The 20,336-nt window shown below is 39.0% G+C and overlaps 1 protein-coding gene across 5 annotated transcripts in view; it reads right to left on the bottom strand.

The window, feature by feature from the left end:
* Window positions 1-20,336, bottom strand: part of HDAC9 (histone deacetylase 9) — a 96,267-nt gene that overhangs the window by 33,200 nt on the left and 42,731 nt on the right. Inside the window, exons 2-5 of one of the 5 annotated variants that reach the window (XM_009583619.1) lie at window positions 9,967-10,208; window positions 8,861-9,011; window positions 6,614-6,740; window positions 4,556-4,677 (exon numbers count right to left, since the gene is read on the bottom strand). In XM_009583619.1, coding sequence (XP_009581914.1) covers window positions 4,556-4,677; window positions 6,614-6,740; window positions 8,861-9,011; window positions 9,967-10,208 — 642 coding nt within the window. Of the gene's footprint in view, window positions 1-4,555; window positions 4,678-6,613; window positions 6,741-8,860; window positions 9,012-9,966; window positions 10,209-20,336 lie in introns of those variants that run through there. The other 4 variants (XM_009583623.1, XM_009583621.1, XM_009583624.1 and 1 more) reach the window with 4 other exon arrangements.

The raw sequence follows: 20,336 nt of genomic DNA on the forward strand, positions 1-20,336 counted from the left end.
ATAAAATGAGGAGAATCATATCATGTTTGCCTTGTTTCCCTGCTTCAATAAACAAAGTGCCTCTCCCATTTACTGTGCTCACTCATAAACTCCGAGAAAAACAATGCTTCCTTCTATTGAGCTTGACTTCTTCATTTTGGCACCCATGGTAATTGAGGGTTTGTGATCCTCTAAGCCTTTTTTTTTACCGAAGACCAAAAGAAATCCAGCTTTTTCATACACTGTTACTTCACAGGAGAGTGTTTTCCTAGAAAATGCAAACAGAAATGGTATTTGGTGGCATAAAAGGGAAAGAAAAACTCCCACACACAAAATGTTTTTCTCCTCAGTTTCAACTGCTCCAGTAAATTACTGAGTCACTAAGTGCAGAAAGAATAATAGTAAGGAAATATTCTAATTAATTTATTTTAAAAAAGAATTACATCTGCTGAGGTCTCATTCAGGAATCTTTCACTCTCATTATACAAGAGCTATACTGTTATTCTACTGCCTAATCAGGTTAACTTAATATGGTTTTTACAAAGTGATCTTCATGACTGTGCAGCACAGCCTTCTTCCTCTCTTTCATCACAATATTAAACAATCCTTCATCTCCTCTTTTTTCCTGGATGAAATTACATAATTTCCCCCCTCCAAGCAAGAAGCTTGTACTATTCGCTGTTTAAAAAAACCCGTGCTATATTTCCATTGAGCATGCTTCCAATTTTTGGAAAGCAAGCTACAAACATCTTCTCAAATAGTACTATTGTGAGCGATCTTCAGATCCCTAAGCAAATGCAAGTTGTAACCTTACAACTCCATCAGCAAGGAAAGATTCAACTGGCATAAAACCAAAATAAATAGAAATACTGATTGACATTCCCATTCTGCCATGATTGTGCTAAACTCAGGAAAGAAAAAACAGTTTATACTTGATATGATGATGTCCCCATGAATTTCTTCCAACAAAAGCCAAAACATGAGGCAAAATGCAGAAATTCCATCTACAGCAACGTTTTCAAAAAGCATGCAGCTTTGGTTAGAGAGCTAACCTTTATTGGAATTTACTGGCTTTTACTGGTTTGCATCAACACTTGCACAGAGAAAATTAAATGTTACAGGTTGAAGAAAATGCAAATGTTATGGCCATTTGCCAAAATTTCTGCATTTATTTTGACAAGGTAAAAAAAAAACAAAAAACTTTCTTTGAAAGGAACTTCTATCTTATCAAACCCATGTTGTTTGCTACATTTTTGTTAGTTTTACAGTAACCTTGTCAAGCAGATATCTTCCCGGACAGATAGACATAGAATTATGGAGATCAACAATCAAAAGTTCCCCATATTAAATGATCAGGTCTTCAAAAGTGCACAGCTCCCATCAGAGCTCTTACAGCAGTCAGTATGAATTTCAAAAGTGTTCAGTAATAGGGAGGAATTTTCAAACCTCTCTGGGTAATTTAGACGCATTAGTCTCATTGAAAGTTAATGAGCCATGTGCTGCTCAGGCTTTTGGGTGCTTTGCAGAAAACACACGTTACGACTGGTATCCATGGTGAAAGTTGTGGGCATTTTAAAAATTTGATCTTATGCTGTTTAGGCTAAATTCTGCTTTTAGCTACAGATGTGTGGCTTCTCCTTATGGTATATTTATCTGTCCAATGAAGCAATAGCTCCCCTTGCTCTGCTCTTTTGAAAGTCTGTCAACACAGAGCATCTGAATGCAGCTGTGCAAAGAGCTGCGTATCCTGGCCTCTAGCCCCTAGGACAGTCCCAATCCTCCACGCAGCTAAGCTGTGTGAAGCCTACTGCTGACAAGTTCTGCTGCATCTTGAACAGCAAGGAATAATCCACATGGCTAAGAGAGTTATTGAGTAACCATAGTCACTGCAGTAGGATGTTAACTCTGGTACCTAACTGTAAACATAGAAAGAGCAAGACTCTTAAGTCTTTCCCTAGTCATTCTAGATGCTAGAAGTGTAGAAGTTGCACAGGATATTTTCCTCTTTACCATAGCCTCTCTAAATTCATTTTTAAAAGATTAATAAGGAGATGCCACTTCAGGACTAATTAAGCAAAGGTTAAATAGATTACTGAACAAGAAAGCGAGCAAGCAAGACTCATGATTTACAACGCCTGTGTGACACTCGGTGTTCCCTCAGCACTGAAAAACACATTAGGATGTCAGGAGAGAATCATTCAGCTTTGCTGCCCATTAAACCTGATCTTAGAGTAACCAGTTCAGTCAGAATTATGTTCCAAAAGCATATTAAAGTTGGAGAAGAGAAAGATACCTCTGTATTTTATATTATGAATATGGAAACTAAAATTGAGAAGCAAAACAAAGCTGCGATTAAAACCCACAACAGGTATTCCTTTCTTAAGGCTAAAAGGAATGTGAGGTCCGCTTTCATATGAATTGCTGACTTCATGCAGGTTCAGCACCACAGAGGGTTTACCAGGAGCCAGTGGCAATAAGCGTTCATAGCCTAAAGGAAAGGAAAAGAGGTTCACCCCTCATGGCAAAGGTCAGATTTCTGCAGGCTTCTAGCCTGTCCATATACATGAGTGTTCGTGGGACATCTTTGTCTAGTAAGGTCCCAGGAGGATGACACAGGCTCCACAATGTCCCCTCTGCCTGGAGGATGGCCCTGTAACCACCCAGATCAGTTTAGGGTCATTTGACTTGTGTCGATCTGGTTCCTGTTGCTTTTATTCTCAACCTGATGAACAATCATTGCAACCTTTGTGGGGATGTTGCTGAAGGCTGGAATTAAACAACTCCAGTATACAGAAAGATTGGACGTGTAAACAGAATATTTGACAGTTGCTATTTTCACGGATGTGGAGAGCTATCAAATATACTCCCTTGCTAACACACAACATGCTGTACACTTCATTTATATTTGCTTATCAGAATCACTATGTAAATGTCATAGAAACGGTTATGCTAATGATTATATTAGTATTTGTCTATTTATTCTGTAGATACCTTTTCAGAGAGTCATCATGTCCTTTGTTCAATTTTGGAACTGATGCATTGCATGCCCAAATATTTGGAATAACATATAGAAAACATCTGGATTTAATTATATTATAGTCCTCTTATGCAGACAATGGGAATTGAATTAAGGAATATTTTGAAACCCCCACAGAGATATAAAAGTATTAGCAGCTGCATGAGAACTTTACTGTTACAATGTTTGAAAATGTTTTGTTTTACAGATCAACAGTCTGACACATCATAAATATCAATCATAACATTTAAAATATATAACAGAAGAAAAATTAAAACTTGCATTTCAAAAACATGTAGATGAATTCACAGCATTTAGAAGATATAGAGTGTATCCTTTTGTTTAAAAAATGAAAATGTATATTTTATTGGCACAGAAAATATATGTTGTACAGTGGTATTAAGCAGAGAACCACATAAGGGCTTATTGTGACTGAATAGCCTGAACAAGATTTTATAGAATCTTGTTATATTGCCACCATATTGTACAAAGCGTAATTCATCTAGAATAAATTAGCATTTTGCTTTTCATGCTTTCATTCTTTTGAAAATATTTGGGGATATAATATGAGCTTAGAGAGTCTGCCCCAAAGTATTAGATACAGACTGGATTTTCTTTCTGAATGTATGCTGGTTCCAAATGCCACTTCTTTTCAAGTCAGTACCAGTTTTGCAGTTAGTTTTCAATCTCCCAGTGGCTAAATCACATTCAAAGGCTGTTAGCACAGTAGGGGGTCAGACTTTCTCTCTGAATGTAACTATATCACTCAACAGCAGACCCATGCAATAAGCGATCTAATGTTTTCTTTTCTTTTTTTTTTCCCCCTCCTCTTAGTGTCTCCTTGCATTCCTGGATACCGGTCACTGCACCAAGGACCTGAGGCAACAGCCACATGGACTCCACCACCATCCTTCTAGCTTTCTTTATGGTGCAGAAAAAGTCAAGTCTACAGTTCACCTGCTGTCAAGACAAAAGGTTCAGTTGCTAAATCCTCTGAAACGTTCTGAGATGTTCAAATGAACATTTTCTTGTACAACATTACACATTCCTATGTGTAGAAGGCACACACAAATGCATGCATGTGTATGCACATATGCACACAAACTTTGACAACCAATGACACAAAATATTAATCCAATTCCTCCTCTTTCCACGAAATCCTCTCAAAATGTCCTGAAAAACATTGTCTAAAGGCAGCATACTGTCTGAAGACAGACAGTATCTCTCCATGCAAAAGAGAGAGAGTTATTAAACGCAGAAGTAATATTGAGACAAAGAAAATAATACCATAAAAGATCCGTGAAATGATGGTCTGTTTAGAAACTAAATTTATCATGACTGCAGCTTGCACTAGCTGTTAGCATGGGGAAACACTGACTCTTGATACCATGTGGTCACTCCGACCTCCTAAAGATGCAGTCAGGATCTTTGAACTTACCCATAGTATCATTCTGAACAGGCTTATGATTATGATATATGCCCTGCTGATGGACAGCCTGGTTAAAATAAAGGGTGGGAGAATTGCTGGGTAAGGGGCTCGAATAAACTACGCTAACTCACCCGTTTTACGAAGTGGAAAATCATCCTTGGCATCCTGCGCTCCTGGTAAAGTGTATTTGTACGGTGGCGAGGCCCCACTCAGGGGTGGAGAGCTTTGATCCAGTGAGGTATGGTGGGCAGCCCTGCAGCAGACACAGAGAGGTCACAAATTAGCAGTCACTGAGGTGACCAGCAGTAACTATCTACACATGTTGTACACATGTCTCAGCTGTGTTTACGTTCTTGTTCGTCTAAGTGTGCACAAACCACAGGCTCATGTAACCAATTTCACTTTTACAGTAAGTTATGGAACTCCTCGGGATTCCCAAGAACGCGCTTTTTGCACTCATTATAAAAGTCACATAGGATAAGAGTCATGTTGACCTACAGACAGGATCTGTCACCAGTTTGGGGAATTGACCATTTTAGATTGTTGCATTTTAATATGAACCAGCTGAGGCAGAGCAAAAGCCATTTAAGTCTTGTTTATCACGTACAAATAGATGTACATCGATCCAGCCTCTTCTATCAAAACGTGGGGGATTTTCAGGGCAGGGGGGCTGGTATAAAACTAACCAGAAATATTGAGTTATTATTATCTATTTCAAAAAAAAAAGCGAACTATTTAGTGGACGAGATAGAGAAAACCTTGCATTTAAGTTCATTTTCTAAATTCTGTGAGCATAGCACTCACATCAGCAGAGAAGCTCCAAACTGAAGAGTGCTTTCTGACAACTGCTGGATCAAAGAAATACTGTGGGCAGATCTTTCTGAACACAGAAACTGCAAATTGCACAGAAATTGCATCATTTGGCCCAGAGACAGTTTTTTTTTTCCTTTGGTTGATTTTTCTATTTAGAGGGGAGAGAGGGAAAGGAGGGAAACTTTCAAACTTTGAGTTTATCTAAACATAATTTTACTTGGCCTTTTACAGAGTCTCTCCCTATCTTTCCAATGTAGTGTGGTTAATCAGTAATACCTCTATCAAAGGGGCACTACCATGAGAGCAAGTACTACTTCCCCTAGTGTAGCAGAAGACATCCTCTACGGAGCTCCTCATTCTCACTCATCTGAAGACTTAGAACTACGCTCAGATTATTAGTCCAGAAATCCTACATACTCAAGAGAATTTCACACATTATTTGGGAAAAAAATTAAGTACTGTATTTCCACCAGAAACAATGTAACTATATATTAAATCATGTTACTACAATGCTCTGATTCACTCAGAATGGAAACTCCAGGCGCAGGCCTTCACTAATTCTTTTTAAAAAGAATAAGTAGAAGGTGGAAATCTAGTGTACCATATGTATTTTTGTTTGTCCTATTGAAGGTCAATTCAGGCATAACATTGAAGTCTTTCAGAAATGCCCCCAGAGTTCATTTTGTTGGATTGACTTATGTGTCTGTTGTAATAAGGAAGTTAAAAAGGAATTAATTAGTTAAAAAAAAAAAAAAAAGGATAGAAACTGTAAAAACTGTAAACTCTTAAAATGTTAATAGGCCCATTACAAGACTCAACAAAAACACTTGTTTCAATGGTCTAAGCAGATTCTTATCAAGGCCAAGGCATCACAAGAATATGCAGTTTTGGATACTGAAATCCATCAGAGTAAGAAAAGTTAAATGACCACTATTCTTCTCAAAATCCTTGTGAGTTACTTACACCATTCAAGTAACTTCACTGGAAAGCAGCATCTCTTCAAGAAGAAACAAGTTTTGTTATTGATTCAAAATCCAAGTAAATCAAATACAAAGTTGTTCTAACTGCAAAAATTGAAAAGACTTGGAAAAATGACAGGTATAGCTGTACAATTTGTGATAGCATCAAGAGATGAAGCAGTTGAAACAAAAAGTTTATACAAATTTCTGACAGTATCTTGTTCTCATCTCATCACTGACCACTGAGTACTCTTCAGTTCAACCAGAAATATTACCGTTCTGGCTTTTTGCTAACTTCTGGTTGAACTTCTGTCTTGTTCTGGAGGCAGACTCTCATTATGCCTGCTGGAGAAGCATTCTGGCAAGTTTTAACAGATACCTCGATGAGGCAAGGAAAGAGCTTAATAGTGAACATACGTGTACCAGAGCTTGGGGTGGCGGCTCATGGAATGATTCTTCCCGTTTGCTGGAGAGTCTTTTGTTGCTGATTTACTCAACAGGAACTCTTGAAGTTTCTGCTTCACTTCTGTACTGGCCACTGCCCCTAAGACACACAGAATTAAACATATCTTATCTGTACTTTAAAAATTACGTTTTTAAAGGAAACAAAAACCAAAACACAAAAAAGAAGTGTCTTGCTGCTGGAAGTGTTGTAAACGCTAAAAAATATTGGTGGAAATCAGTCAAAATGAGATAACATTTGGATTAAATGTTTGTCTGTAGAAGACTGAAGTTGGCCATAACCCAGCAATCCAGTGAAGTCATAAGGAATATTTCAGCAATAGATGAGGCCATGTATCCAGGGCCAGATGCATCTAAAGAATTTAAATTATTTCCTAATAATTCCCAAATACAAAACCAAGGATAGAACTAAAACGATAGTGACAAAAGGTCACTTTGAGTTTGTGGTAAAGGATGTTTTTGCTTTTAGTAAAGTAATAGTAATAGCACAGCAAACGGCCCTCTGAACACTGTCTTGGTTATGAGCAGAACACTGCACAAAGAGCCAGCAGTGAGTCTCTTTATTCAAGCCACTTAAGAGCCTGTACCTGTGATGTGTGGAAGACAGACCACAGTTAGTTGATAACTCTACTCTTGTGACAACAACAGAAAGACCCAAACGCCAGGAAGACACAGTGCATTTTGACCTCTCTTGGTGGCTAGCTCAATACAGTACAAGAAGTAGCGCATGTCAATGTCAGGTTAAACTGCCAATTCCTACTTGCAGCATGGGACATGCTTCTTTACTCACAGCCATAATACTCTTCATAAAAAAAGCATGAAAAAGAAAAATCTTCTTTCAGTTTTCCACAAACAATGACAAAAAACGGAAGATAAAAATATTTCTTTGAAAGTAGCAGCACTAAGGCATATTGATACTCTAAGTATTTGGTTACCCAACTCTGACACAGCACAGCTAGCTGGTGAGCATGTCCCCCTGTGACCCAGTTCCTACAGAATACCTCTACTACTCCTCAGCTTCAGACCCTAACCCCCCTCCCCACACCTACCTTCCCTACTCTACTCAATAAGTACATCAGCAGCTGGGCCCAGGGGGCCACAAGTGCTGCTTGGCTGGCTGCCACATACTGAACAGCCACCCAGCATGCCAAACTGAGAAGGGAACCATTGAGTTCACATCGCTGCTCTTCCTTTGGTGGAAGCACTCATAAAGCCCAACTGTTTATATGGAGGCTGATTTTTCACACCACTTACAGGAACCTTTTGTTCCTGCAGTTTCTGCCACCCTCCCACTGCTGCGTAAATAGGCTGGTGATGCTTTCATGGATTCATCGTTCACCAAGATACTGGAAGCACCATGGACACCTTAATTTGTAAAGCCTACAATGTGGTACACCTACAACTGTTGAACTGATACATTATTCCACCCAAGAAAAAAAGGCAGGAACATAATGTACAGCTCTTTTCTGCTTCGGTCTTTGTCAGTTAATTCTTGTGGTCATTTAGCATGGCAAGTAACAGTATCTGCTCATGGCAGCTTCATTTTGAATACCTTCACAATGTACTTCAACCCGATTTTTAAACTGACCTCACCAAGGAGAATTATTTGTATCTGTCTCCCCCTAGTGAGCACCAAATTCCAACAGTATCCTTTATATCTGTCACTTGCCTTGGAGCTATATATGCGCTAGAAATAACTTGTGCTTGGGCCTCACAAAATGGCATCAAGAACAAACACATGTCAGTTCGAAAAAGTACTAGCAAAAGTATTCAGAAGTTTCAGCCAAAGATATTCTTAAATATTTCGTTGTATTTTCAATCTTGAAACGATGCTCAAATTAGTTTGTAGTGCTTTCTGTATTGGGAAATAAGCTCTTCAGAAAGAAGCTCTCAAGTGAAGCTTTCGGCTTTCAAATTCCCTCCTTTTTTATAAAAAGAGCTAGATTCTTGAGAGGCATATACACAGGTCTGTCAAAATGTGCTTTCCTACAGTCCTCCAAGTCTGCACACAAACCAGCAATGTGTTTCTGTGGGTGCAACAGGTGGCCCTCCCTTTCTGCAAGCACAGCCTCGACTTCTCTGGTGGCGTATTTCACACAGTAATAGGCTTGCTTCAGGTTCCTGTTCATCCATTTCGGCTGAGAGAAGGCAAAGGGGAATAGATTAATTTCTTACTAGGATTCATGGTACATTGGCTCTTACTTTCACGGCTTCTTTCTTTGCCTCGGAGGGGAGGAAGCTGTTGTTCCCTGCGATGCCTCTCCAGTTCCTGCTCTTGCCTCTGCTGCTCCAGTTTCTGCTCTTTTTCGAGGAGTTCTTGCTGTTGTTTAATGGCTAGGAGTTCCTGTTGTAACTTGCACAGAACAAAAAGACATGAGAAAGGGCAGTTTGCACTGTTTTCTACATCAGTCCTTGCTAAAACAACCCCCTTGAATAACAGTATCAGTGCTTGCTTTTGTGCTTACACTTCTTTTCATCTCTTAACCGACTTTCCCCAGTCTTTTAAGCGGGACAGTGCATTACTGGCTGTCACTAAAATGAACTCTAATGTCAGGTAGCAGCCTGCTGCTCTGGTTTCACTTCTTTCTCTGTTGGCAAAAATGCCTGGAAACTGCACAGGGTTCTTTGCCAGTGCATCACCCAACTCTGGCTGCTGTGCTCTGCTGCATTTGTCAGCTCCATCGAGCGGAAGCTTAGTACAGCAGCATAATGGCAAGTAGATCAGAAGGAAAAAATGAAAAGAAAGGCAAGATCATAAATTCCCATTCAAAATCCATTATAGCAATCCTATCATAATGCATTTAATCCCCTAAATCATTTTCTTTTTACATTATATGAAGCAGCTCAGAGAAGAGTGAAAATACAACACTTTCGGGGCCTGCCTCCGTTTTACAAATGCAAATAGTATGCACTTGCCTATCAGTTTGATTTGTGGGCACAATCTCAAACAGTAGCCCAAAAAAGCAGTCTTTTAATATACTCAAAACTGCACATACAGAAAAAACAGCCATATTGAAGTCTGGCTGAAAACCCAGCTTTGTAAAACAGGTAGTCTGATTTTCTGTGGATGTGGTGGCTTCATGAGCTTGATGATTCTCGTAGTACTGCCTTGGTCTGCTGTGAGCAACTTGCTGGTAGGTGCTAGCAGTTTTGCTTGAAAAGGCTTTTATCACCCAAATACAGAGAAATAAGCACTCAAACACCATCTCTCAGTCACAGCGAACCTTTCAAGCATGTTCCCTTTTCATGTCTGCCTAAGCATATTCAGTTTGCAGATAAAATGAGGGATAAATGAAAAATATTGCTACCTTTATGTGCTCCTGGAGCTGGGCCTGATGCTGGCGGGTCAGGTTTTCATGCTGCTTCTGAAACTCTGCAATCAGCAGTTGTTTCTGAATTTGCTGCTGCTGCTGGATCAGAAGTAGTTCCTGCTGTAGCTGCTTTTCACGCATAATTGGGTCCACCATGGGAACCATCATCCTGAGATCAGTTCGCAAGTCTAATGGTGAGATAGGCTCTAATCCCACGGGAACTTCCGACTTTACATCCACTGTGGGAAGAAAACAACAAAACGTATATACATTAAACATAACTGGAGAAGGAGAATAGAGATCGTTCCTACTGGGGAAAAGACCAATTTCACTCAAAGACTGCTTAAATGTACAGACCTAACAAAACACTGCTGCAATCTATGCTGTATGCAAACTTCAGACATTCCTACTAGCAACTGGAGATTTTACAAATTATTTTATCACTTTCCTTCCATTCTCTGCAAAAATACTCCCAGATCAATATTCTGCTAAATAGACTAAGAAGCAACCCAGTTCTAAAACCACGTCACAGCCTCATGGAGCAATATTTAATGACAATCTCCTAGGCACTATTAATGCTTCACAATAAACACTCAGGGCACTTCTTCAGTGTAAGATGAAGGCCTTCCAGTTCGCGCTGCATTGCAAGAGATTTTCCAAAGCTAGTGTGTAGATTTTCTGAGATTGGTGTTACACATGAACAGCTACCCAATGCTACATAGCTACTGCATGTAAACATACCTGGCAAACACATAGGAATAACACATATAAAATTTTAGAAAAATAATTTGACACACAAAATGAGAAGTTTTAATACATACAGCTTTTTGAAAAGTGATGACCATGCTTGGACTGGATTAGACATAACACCCTATATATGGCTTCTAAGAAAATGAAAACATCTTGAATTATTCCAATTTGTTGCAGCAATGGTATATATTGTTAATCCAGCATTAAAGTACTTAATGAAGAATCCTGCGTTTTTCTATCTCCTTATTTAAATCGAAGGGATTAAAAAGCAGCAGAAGAGAGAAATTTGATTATTTTCACCACGATACTTGTAAAGCTCAGGTTTTCACATTAAGTGAAGAGACAGAGTGTAACTTTATTTGTTTCAAAAGAACAAAAAACTAGCAAGTAACATTTCTACAAGAGGAAAATCAATAGCAGCAGAGGGTCTCTGCTAAAGCTCTGCAATTCTGATTCCATCCACGAGAGGACAGTGGAACACAAACACATTCACTCCTGTTCCTACTGCTCCACTATCTTCATAGGAAAATAAGATTATCAACTGAAAGCAAACATGCTGTCGGAAATGACTAGGGAACAAGATTTAAAGCATATTTTCTCCTTTTGCTCTGCTACAGCTGTATTTGTTTTCAAGGAGAAAACCAAAATGAAACAGAAATATTCTAGCAAGCAGGAGCAGTAAAACTGAAGCAGCAACAGTTGAAACTGCAGCAAATGAAAAGAACTGAATTCTAACTGTACAATCAAATCTATTAGTAAAAAGTTTTATAAAAAGAAGAGATGAGGCACCAAATCTCTTCTACTGATCATATCCTTTTCTTCTCAAAATTCTGGAAACATACAATTTTCTGGGCTTTTTTTTTTTTTAAATCCTAGTAACTGTGATTGTAAACCTCAGAGCATAATTTGCCTTCTTAACCCACTATCCCAACAGAACGATTGTGTCTAAGTGCTTACTTTTGTTCTGAGACTAATCACTAAATTATAAAAAATCACCTTTAACTTACAAAAACTACTCTTGATTATAAATAATTGCCACAGACCAAGAGAAACGGACAGGCAAACCCCTAGCCTTTCATCCCATTTATTCAGCAGCAATCCACATTCCATTTGTCTAGACTAAATATAGCCACGTTTATACAAGAAATCAATAGTGCTTGCAGAGAGCAGAGCAAAGACATGAATATTTCATCAAACTCGGAGAGAAATGGCAATCAGCAAACTGACAGCAAACCGTGTAGGCTGACTGGCCCTCCAGATAAGTCTCTGGTACTTGGACAATGGCTCATTGCCTGCAAGTCACAATCTTATCATCAGCGCTCTTCTATTTTTAACATTAATTGCATTGCAGGTGACAAAGGCTTATCATGTTTAAAGTGGAGAGACGGATTTTCTTACATCTTCTGTGACAGGCTAATAAGCCTTACTAGGAGCAATAATAGTAACCGGAGCTCGGCAAACCCTGCAGGGTCTGGTTCGCAATAGCGTTTGCAAACTGAACCCTGCAGGGTTTGGTTCACAACAGTGTTTGCAAACTGAATCCTGCAGTTTATTTTGCAGATACTGGCTACAAATCAACGCCTATAGGTCTGCACGGCGATTCAGGCTGATGATACTTCCCATCGCAGATGAGCATCCCGCTTCTTCATTTTCAGAGCACTTCTCATGAGGGGAGGCCTCCAGATTTTTCTAACAATGGAAATTTCCTTCCACTGTTAGTAAAACGTACAACTGAAATCAGGCTCAGTTTGATAAGATACACATTTTCTAGGATTTTCACACACTCAAATCATAAATCTAGTGCTGGAATATCTACTTCATCATGTTCAACTTTACCTCATTCCTTAATGTGGGGGAAAATAAACATTAAGGTAGTTTTAGAGACTTGAATCCATAGAAATCAATATATAATCTTTCATGTCATTTAAATGCCAAAGTTTACTGACAAATAAAGACAAGCATTTATTTCCTGGCATACATATTGCTAACAGTAAGGTTACCGCCAATACTAACTGCTGACATAGCGGATACTAACTTTTGAGGGTATTTACTGTCTTAAAACTGTAATAGCTAATAGTTAGTTGGATAATAGTCAACCTCATAAACGAAATTATTCTAACCAGGTAACCATAAAATCACCAATCAAACTGAATGGTTTGATACTGTCTGTCAGGCAGTCCTAATGCCACAGGCCATTTACATTCTCCTTACTTGTTACCAGCTGACAAGAAAGAGACAAAGCAGCCCCGTGGAGCTACATCAGTGTGAAAAATGTGTAATGGAGCAGAGAATCAGCATCAGTGTCTTTAAAAGCTTTGACTTTTAGCTGAAGCATCTCTCCCCTGCCACCCCAACACAATTTTAAGTCTCAAAAGAGCAAAGGTGATGCAGGATGTTTATTCTCATCGGGGCTTTTTATGTTTTTTCACCCCCTCTACACAAGGATATATGTATTTTTCAGGTAGAAAAGAAATGTCCTAATCGGTGCCCTCAACTTCCAAATGTCATGAGAAGCAGTGGGATGCAGGACTTTAACAACAGGATTCATCAAGATATTAGCCAAAGAAGGAAACGGATGGATAATGAAATAAAATATTAATCAGAGCTTGATAAAGGCTAACTTCACTTTAAGGAGCCTTGTTTTGCAGGATTCCCAGTATCACTGATGGAGCGAGGTTGTAGCAAGCACAATTCAGAGCAGGACCCTGCCTGCACTCTCTCCACTGCGGTCTGGAGCAGATCCTTCCCAACAGCTCTGCCGACTACCGAGCAAGCCTGGGATTCCTCTCTAAGGTTAAATAAAGACAAACTCTCTGAGCTCTTGTCAGCTGTGGCGAATACAACAGTAGGCCGCAGAATATTATCTAAAAATGTTACTGGAAGCTTGTTGATTCCAGGAAATATGCCAAAATTTGAGTAGAAAAATATTTAATTTTCAGCTATAACACACTGCAAAAGGCATATGTATTTATTTTTCCTATAAATACTCGATTGCCTTTATCTTGAAACATAACAACAAAAATAGTCTCAGAAGAGCGAAAAAATCAATTATATTCCATAGATGGCATTTCCTGCAGTGCTTTTGACATTCTGTGGAAAGAAAATAAGATACTTGCAAAACGGCATGCTTGTTGAGTAGATTTAGATGCTTGGAGCACATGTGAAAAGAGGTAAAAGAGCTTGTTTTAACCCTCAGGCTTTGCTTTTTGAAACCATTCCTTAAACGGGAATCACTGAAAAACTGTAAGTCTTTCACTAAGAGATGGCATTTCAAGCTTTGTTTCTCTTTACTAGTTTCAATTTCTGGTGTATTAGAATACACAAATCTTCCGAATCACAAGTGTTAAAGGAAAATACCAGAAAATAAAACAGCCCACTTTCTTACCGTCATCTCCCAAGAGGGGCAATCTTCTTTTTTTGCTGGCAGTTACCTTTCTGGCAGGCATTTACGCCATCTTTAAAAACAGGAACTTAAACAAGGTATGCTGCCGTCAGCTGAACAGTCGCCATTCTTTATTTGAGATGCAATGAAGAAGAATTCTAGTAGACTTGCTTACCAGAATATCTCATCTAGTACATTTATGATTCTTACATTAGAGGAACCGTGTGAAGTTGCTGGGACTGCAAGGATTCAAGCTAACCCTTTCCCAAAGGAATTTCTCGTTTACGCTGTTGGGCTGGGACAGTAAGGAAGGCTGAGGGAGGAACAGGGCATGAAGCCGGTGAGGCTCTTTCTCCTGCCTTGGTCATCCAAGGCAGCCTTTTACTGAAGAAGCAGTTAAGGTTTATGAAGTGAGCAAGGAGGACTGCAAAAGTTGGAATGTTAAATTAAAATTACATGTGACTAGACGGACGACAAGCTCCTCCAACGAGCAATTTCAGTATTAGGCAATGAAAGCATATTCCTGAAAACACACCAAACCAAGTAAAATCTAGAAGAATCAATGTGCCAAGAAATGGCCACACCTTGCTCCAGACATCAACTCAGTGAAGTATTACAAAGAAGAAAGAGAATGGGACAGCTGTTTGTACTAGTGGTACTCTTTTGAACTCTGCTCTACAAAACAGAGCCCACCTAAACTTATTATTAACTTGCACAGTACTTTTCATAGTTTTCATATGCTTTTCATAAACTGAAAACAAACCAGAACAGTTTTACACATTTTAGTGTAAAAGAAACTGCCTCCATTTGGCCTCTTCATTCAAAGAAAGTGAAAAACCTTCCTTTTTGCAGGATTACTCATCAGTCAATCATGAGATAATCAGAGCACTACGGAATTTACAGAAGAGAGCTCTAACTGGTGGAAAGACCCCCTCAATAAAGATAATACTTTAAATTTACTCTCCAGTTTAAACCTAGAATTCTCCAGATTTATGTGCCACCTCATTCAGGACTTGAAAAGCACTGGTACCTGAAAAGCCATAATGGTGTCTTTGAACTTACCAAAAAGGAAAAGATTGAAAAAAAGAAACACCGTAGGAGGCTGAAAGTTGCAGGAGTAAGGAACAGAGGGTAGGAGGGCAACTTTGGCAGGCAGGTGAGAGATGAAGTAACTGGCAGGAGATGGGGCAGGAAAAGACTGGCCAGGCAATGAGGCCGAGCAGCCGACCAGAGATGGAGCACAAGGAAAGGAGTTAAAACTTCTGAGCTTTCTGCCCTGAGAAGCAGCGTTACAGGAGCATTGCTCACTCTGTAATCAAAGAGCAGCCCTGGCACACTGATAAGGCGGCAGTGCTTGGCCTCACCGCCAGTGTAAATAAAGAGCTCATAGAGGAGCAATGTGTCCGTTGTGAGGATGCTGGGAAATTAAGCGAGCAATGTGGTTTTGAATAGCCATGACTAACGAGGACGGAGTCTGGCATGAAAAGTACTACAGCAATTGTTCAATGTTCAAACTTGCAGAAAAATGTCCTAATCTGGAGCCTGTTCCACAGAGGAGAGGCGGCTCGTGGCTTTCTGGGGAAGCTGTGCCACGGCAAGACCTACACGGCAGACTGCAGGAGCTACGAGATGAAATTTTAAGAATAACTAGTGACATCAGAAGTACAAGTCAGATGATCAATAAACTGTGAAAGGTTAGGTTACCTTCCATGGGATGCTTTTATCATCCCAGCTTTCGTGGGTAAAATCTTGTACCTCAGTTCTCAGCTGGTATAATTTGTCATTCCTCTGTTAACTTCAATACAGGCAAAGCTTCTTTACGCCACCTGAGAAGCGTGATGCAGAATCTCTCTCACAAGTATAGGGGTGAAAGAAGACGGCCTTGAGAGCATCTCATTTTAATATGAGGATGAAAGCACCTGGATTTAGAATGACACTTATAAAACTTTTTCCCAATATTTAAAATCAAAAGAAAATTTTCTCCACTCTCACAATTACACTAAAGGATGCATCCAAGCTGAAAAAAGTCACTTAGATTTCACTGAATGTTATCAAATATTTTTGATTAATTATATCTCCTCAATCATAGTCTGGATTTTTGGTTATCACAGGCAAGGGAAGCAGAAAGAAGACAGCAAATGCAAATGGAAGATTTTTTTCAAAAGCAACACAATGACTTTTCATGGCAGTTAAGTACTCGATTGCAATTTGTACTTTTAAAACTTCCTTGCTTGGAAAGGAAAAGCACAAGAAATTAAGACACATTTCAGCTCAGAAAAAATACTTTCCAGTTATTTTCTTGGATTATCCTTCAAGAGTCAGTAATTGTTTTAAACAGTGCTATCACCGAATTAGAAGTATAAATGAACTGTCAAAAACCTGATGAGGCACTCAATTGAGTTTATGGTATTAAGGAGAAGTGTAATAAATTAGACTAGAAATGTATTCCCCTTTGTTCTATTAAAGGGATCTTATCATGATTATATTTTTTCCCTATTTCTTTTAAGTGTTTGCATACATGTCATAATGAGAAGTAAAATAAATGCAAACAGGGATCTGGCCTTTGATTTACCATTCTCTTATTTCCCCAGGGCCTGGAAAGGAAGCTCAAACAACCACAAACTTCTAAAATATCAGTGAGAGGCCTTGAAATACCAACACTGAAGTTACAGCTAGCTGGCTTTTGTAAAAAATCAAAGGCTTTATTATATTGATTTACTAAAATCAGATTCCTTCTCTGCAAATAGGCTTTTGAGTCAAACAGTCATAACAAACACAAACATAAACGCCATCTAATTTGTTACAGCCAAGAAGTTTTTAAATGTTACAGTGTTCGCTGTTTCTTCTCTACTGAATACACGAGCAAAAGTTCCACTTAGGAGCTTACCAGAGTTCATGCAAATATCAGGCCAACCACTTCTGTCGGAGGAATAAAGGCATATGTGCCCAGTAAATCACATCAGAATGTGAAACGCTTTTAAACTCAAACCTGGGATGATCTGTTATCAAGAAAGCCAAGCTGAGCTATATTTGGGTTTCTGAGTTACTTTATTTATATTTCAGCTGGGAGATCTCTTACACAGGCATTTTCTACACCCATCAGCACATAGGCACATTTTCACTTTCCAGAAAATGCCTTTTTGATACAAGGAATCCAAATATTCTAAATTCTAGATACTGCTGCTGCAGGCAAGATAAAAACAGGACAAAGATAAATGTACATACAGTTAAAAATGTAGAATTTCTATGTAACTTTATTCTCAGTTCCAAAGTCTATGACATACTGGGGATACTATTAAATAATGATAATGTATCAGTGTTAATTATGCTGTTGATACATGGTATTGGGTTAGCCTACTTGACCATAATGTGCCCACCCCATGGCATGCGTGCACAAGAAATGACAGGGAGGAATGTAAAATGGCATTCTTTTGGCTGTGTATCTTCTGTGCACGGATCAGTATCACTGTCAGCCATATCACATTGAAGATGTCAAAAAAGGTTTGGTTTGGTGGCAGCACCACTTAGCGGTTGCAGAACTAAGTAGGTACAATACCTCCAAATCAGTAGGTACCAGCTTATCACTACCTGCTGGTCACTTCATTAAAGCCTTAAAATTAATTAATTAAAATGAAAGCATGTGTGACATAAATCTGTGGGCGTGTACTTGCATACATACATAATTCTTGCATCATATCCTGAAATGCTCATAAAAAGCAAAGAGCAGACACGATACAATAGATTCCTCTCACCTCCCTTTTTAAAACAGGTATAATGCTAGATGCTACATACACACAAGAAAGGCAATATGCTTTTAATTGTGTCAGTATTATTATACATTAAAAGACAGCGTACAAAGTCTGCCAGGTTGCTAAGGGCACCATGAGGGGTTCTAGAGACCTACTACACCCTTGCCCTCATCCCTCATCCAGAGACAATATGAGGCTGCTGCAAATGGTACCAAATACATCCAGAACATGTGATTTTCACTTACTTTTCTTTCATCTCTTCTCCACCTGTGAATGCTGCAGGCACGTTGGTGGCAATGTTGAGTTTTACACCTGCTGAGTAATTCCCAATGGTGGGAATACCACTACTCCAATCCCAATAGGGAAATAGGAGAGGGGAAAAAGCTCTTCCTTGAAGTGAGATACCGAAGGTAGACAGCTACCATTTGGGCATGCCAGCAGGTATATCCTGAAGCATCACTGGACAGCGTGCTCCAGGCAAATTAGACAGCGGGTGGAGGTTTGCTGAACAAGTATCCCCAAATAGCTTTGCTATTTCAGGGGTGTGATAGCCAGTCCTCCAAATGAAAACCTTGGAAGGCAAGATACAGTGCAAATCTTTCAAGGAACCGTTGGCAACTTTGTATTTTAGGGAAAAAGATGTATGACCCCAAAAATGCATTGAAAAGAATATTTTCCAGTTCCCAGTTCTTTTTATTTTTGTAGCTGTATGTGCTCCCCAAGATGCTGCGATATTTAGGGTTTTCTTTTTTCTTCTTTTTTACTGCTTAGCAAAAACTATCATGTACATGTAACTTACTAAGCTCGCAACCTCTCTGTTATGCCCAGGAAATCAAGAAAGATCTTCTATTATTTCAATGTTTTCCACATTTATGGAATGTCCTGATCTTTGTCAAGCACGGGGCTAAAAATGGTTTTGATCCCAAGCACAGAAAAAGGAAGGACCAAACTGCAATCTCCCACAGAGGAGGGGAAAAATCCAACAGAAGGATAATAAAACCTTTTAAAGAATCTTTATATTGGGAGATTAAATGAGATGCCAGTCAGACACCAGCAACACGATACTACTTACTATGCTAGCTCAGAAATAACACTCTTATGTATCCTATGCAAAATTAACAATTGCAGATGTTTATTAGCGAAGATGTATTTGTTTGTATTACATATTTTTCCTATTCTGCTCCCCTTTGTACCACGTTGCCTTGGACTGCAGCATAGTTAGGGGAGTGTGTCTTCCTCTGCTCACATAAAACACCTAGTATATTTGCATAGTGACTGAAATAAAATGAGTAAGTAATACTAGATCACTGGCTTGCCATTTTTCAGAAGTCCACCTGTTGGATTACTGATACCTAACAACAGAAGAGATTACAGCATGCATAGAGAAAACACTATAGGTAAGGCAGGGAAAATGAAAGGGAAATGTATGGTCCCAATGACGATGCAGAGCAAAGAAAGAAGGTAGAGTTTATTAGACTGCAGAATGGAATTAGGAGTGGCAGAAGACGAAAAGGGACAAACAATGGTAATACAGCTGATGGGAATATTGTGCAGCAGTCAAGCCCCAAAGCTGGATGGACAACAACGTCAATAGGCAGAGAAAATGGGCTGCTCTAAAGAAAGTAAGGGGGAGTTTCTGAGGAAGATCCCTCTCAGCTTGATGAAAGGGCTGTGAAGGTTTTAAAGGTCTTGATTTAATCTATTTTCTGCTGCAGACAGAGTATGTCTTTCAGGGAACAACCTTGACTACCACGCAGATGGCCTCATTTCCATTACTAAGACATTACATAAGGCAGGCACTCCAGTAAAAGAGATTACACAAAATACACAAAAAGCATTATGAACTCACAAGCAAGGAAATGCCAATCTTGCAGGACACTTACTTACAGTTCTGTCTCATTAATGTGAAGACAGTTGTGGTTTTATAGCGTATAGATCCAAACCATAACCATTTGCAGTAAGTAATCACAAAAAGTCTCTCTCTCATATTCTGCCATTTGGGATTTGGGGGAATTACATGAAAAAAGGAGACAGACATCTCAGGTTCATAGCTGTAATCTAAATAATGCAGAACTCTTCCATTTTATAACAAAAGGGTGTCCTGGCAAAGACAAACCTTTAGATGTTTACTTCTAAAATCAAATAATGTTCTTGAGCTGAAAAAAAATCCCAAACTAGGTATATAACATCTCATTCATGTAATTCTGTGACACATTTAACATCATCACTATTATACTACTTATCTAAATTCCTCCTTTCCTATTTTTCCTCTTTTCACCACAGTAAATTATTTCAACCCTACTGCGTCCATATCTTTGTTAACTTTATTTCGACTATCTACTTTGATTCCTTGAAAACATGTGCTGTAAATATCTGCCCTAAATTCAAAAGATTGCAGATAGCAAAAGCAACTTACCACTAACATTGCACTCTGTATGACAGAAAGAAAAGTTACTGCTATTTTTTTGTAATGATGTAACACTAAA

Source organism: Fulmarus glacialis, unplaced genomic scaffold (genome assembly GCF_000690835.1).
Source record: "Fulmarus glacialis isolate BGI_N327 unplaced genomic scaffold, ASM69083v1 scaffold3428, whole genome shotgun sequence".
Lineage (NCBI taxonomy): Eukaryota > Metazoa > Chordata > Aves > Procellariiformes > Procellariidae > Fulmarus > Fulmarus glacialis.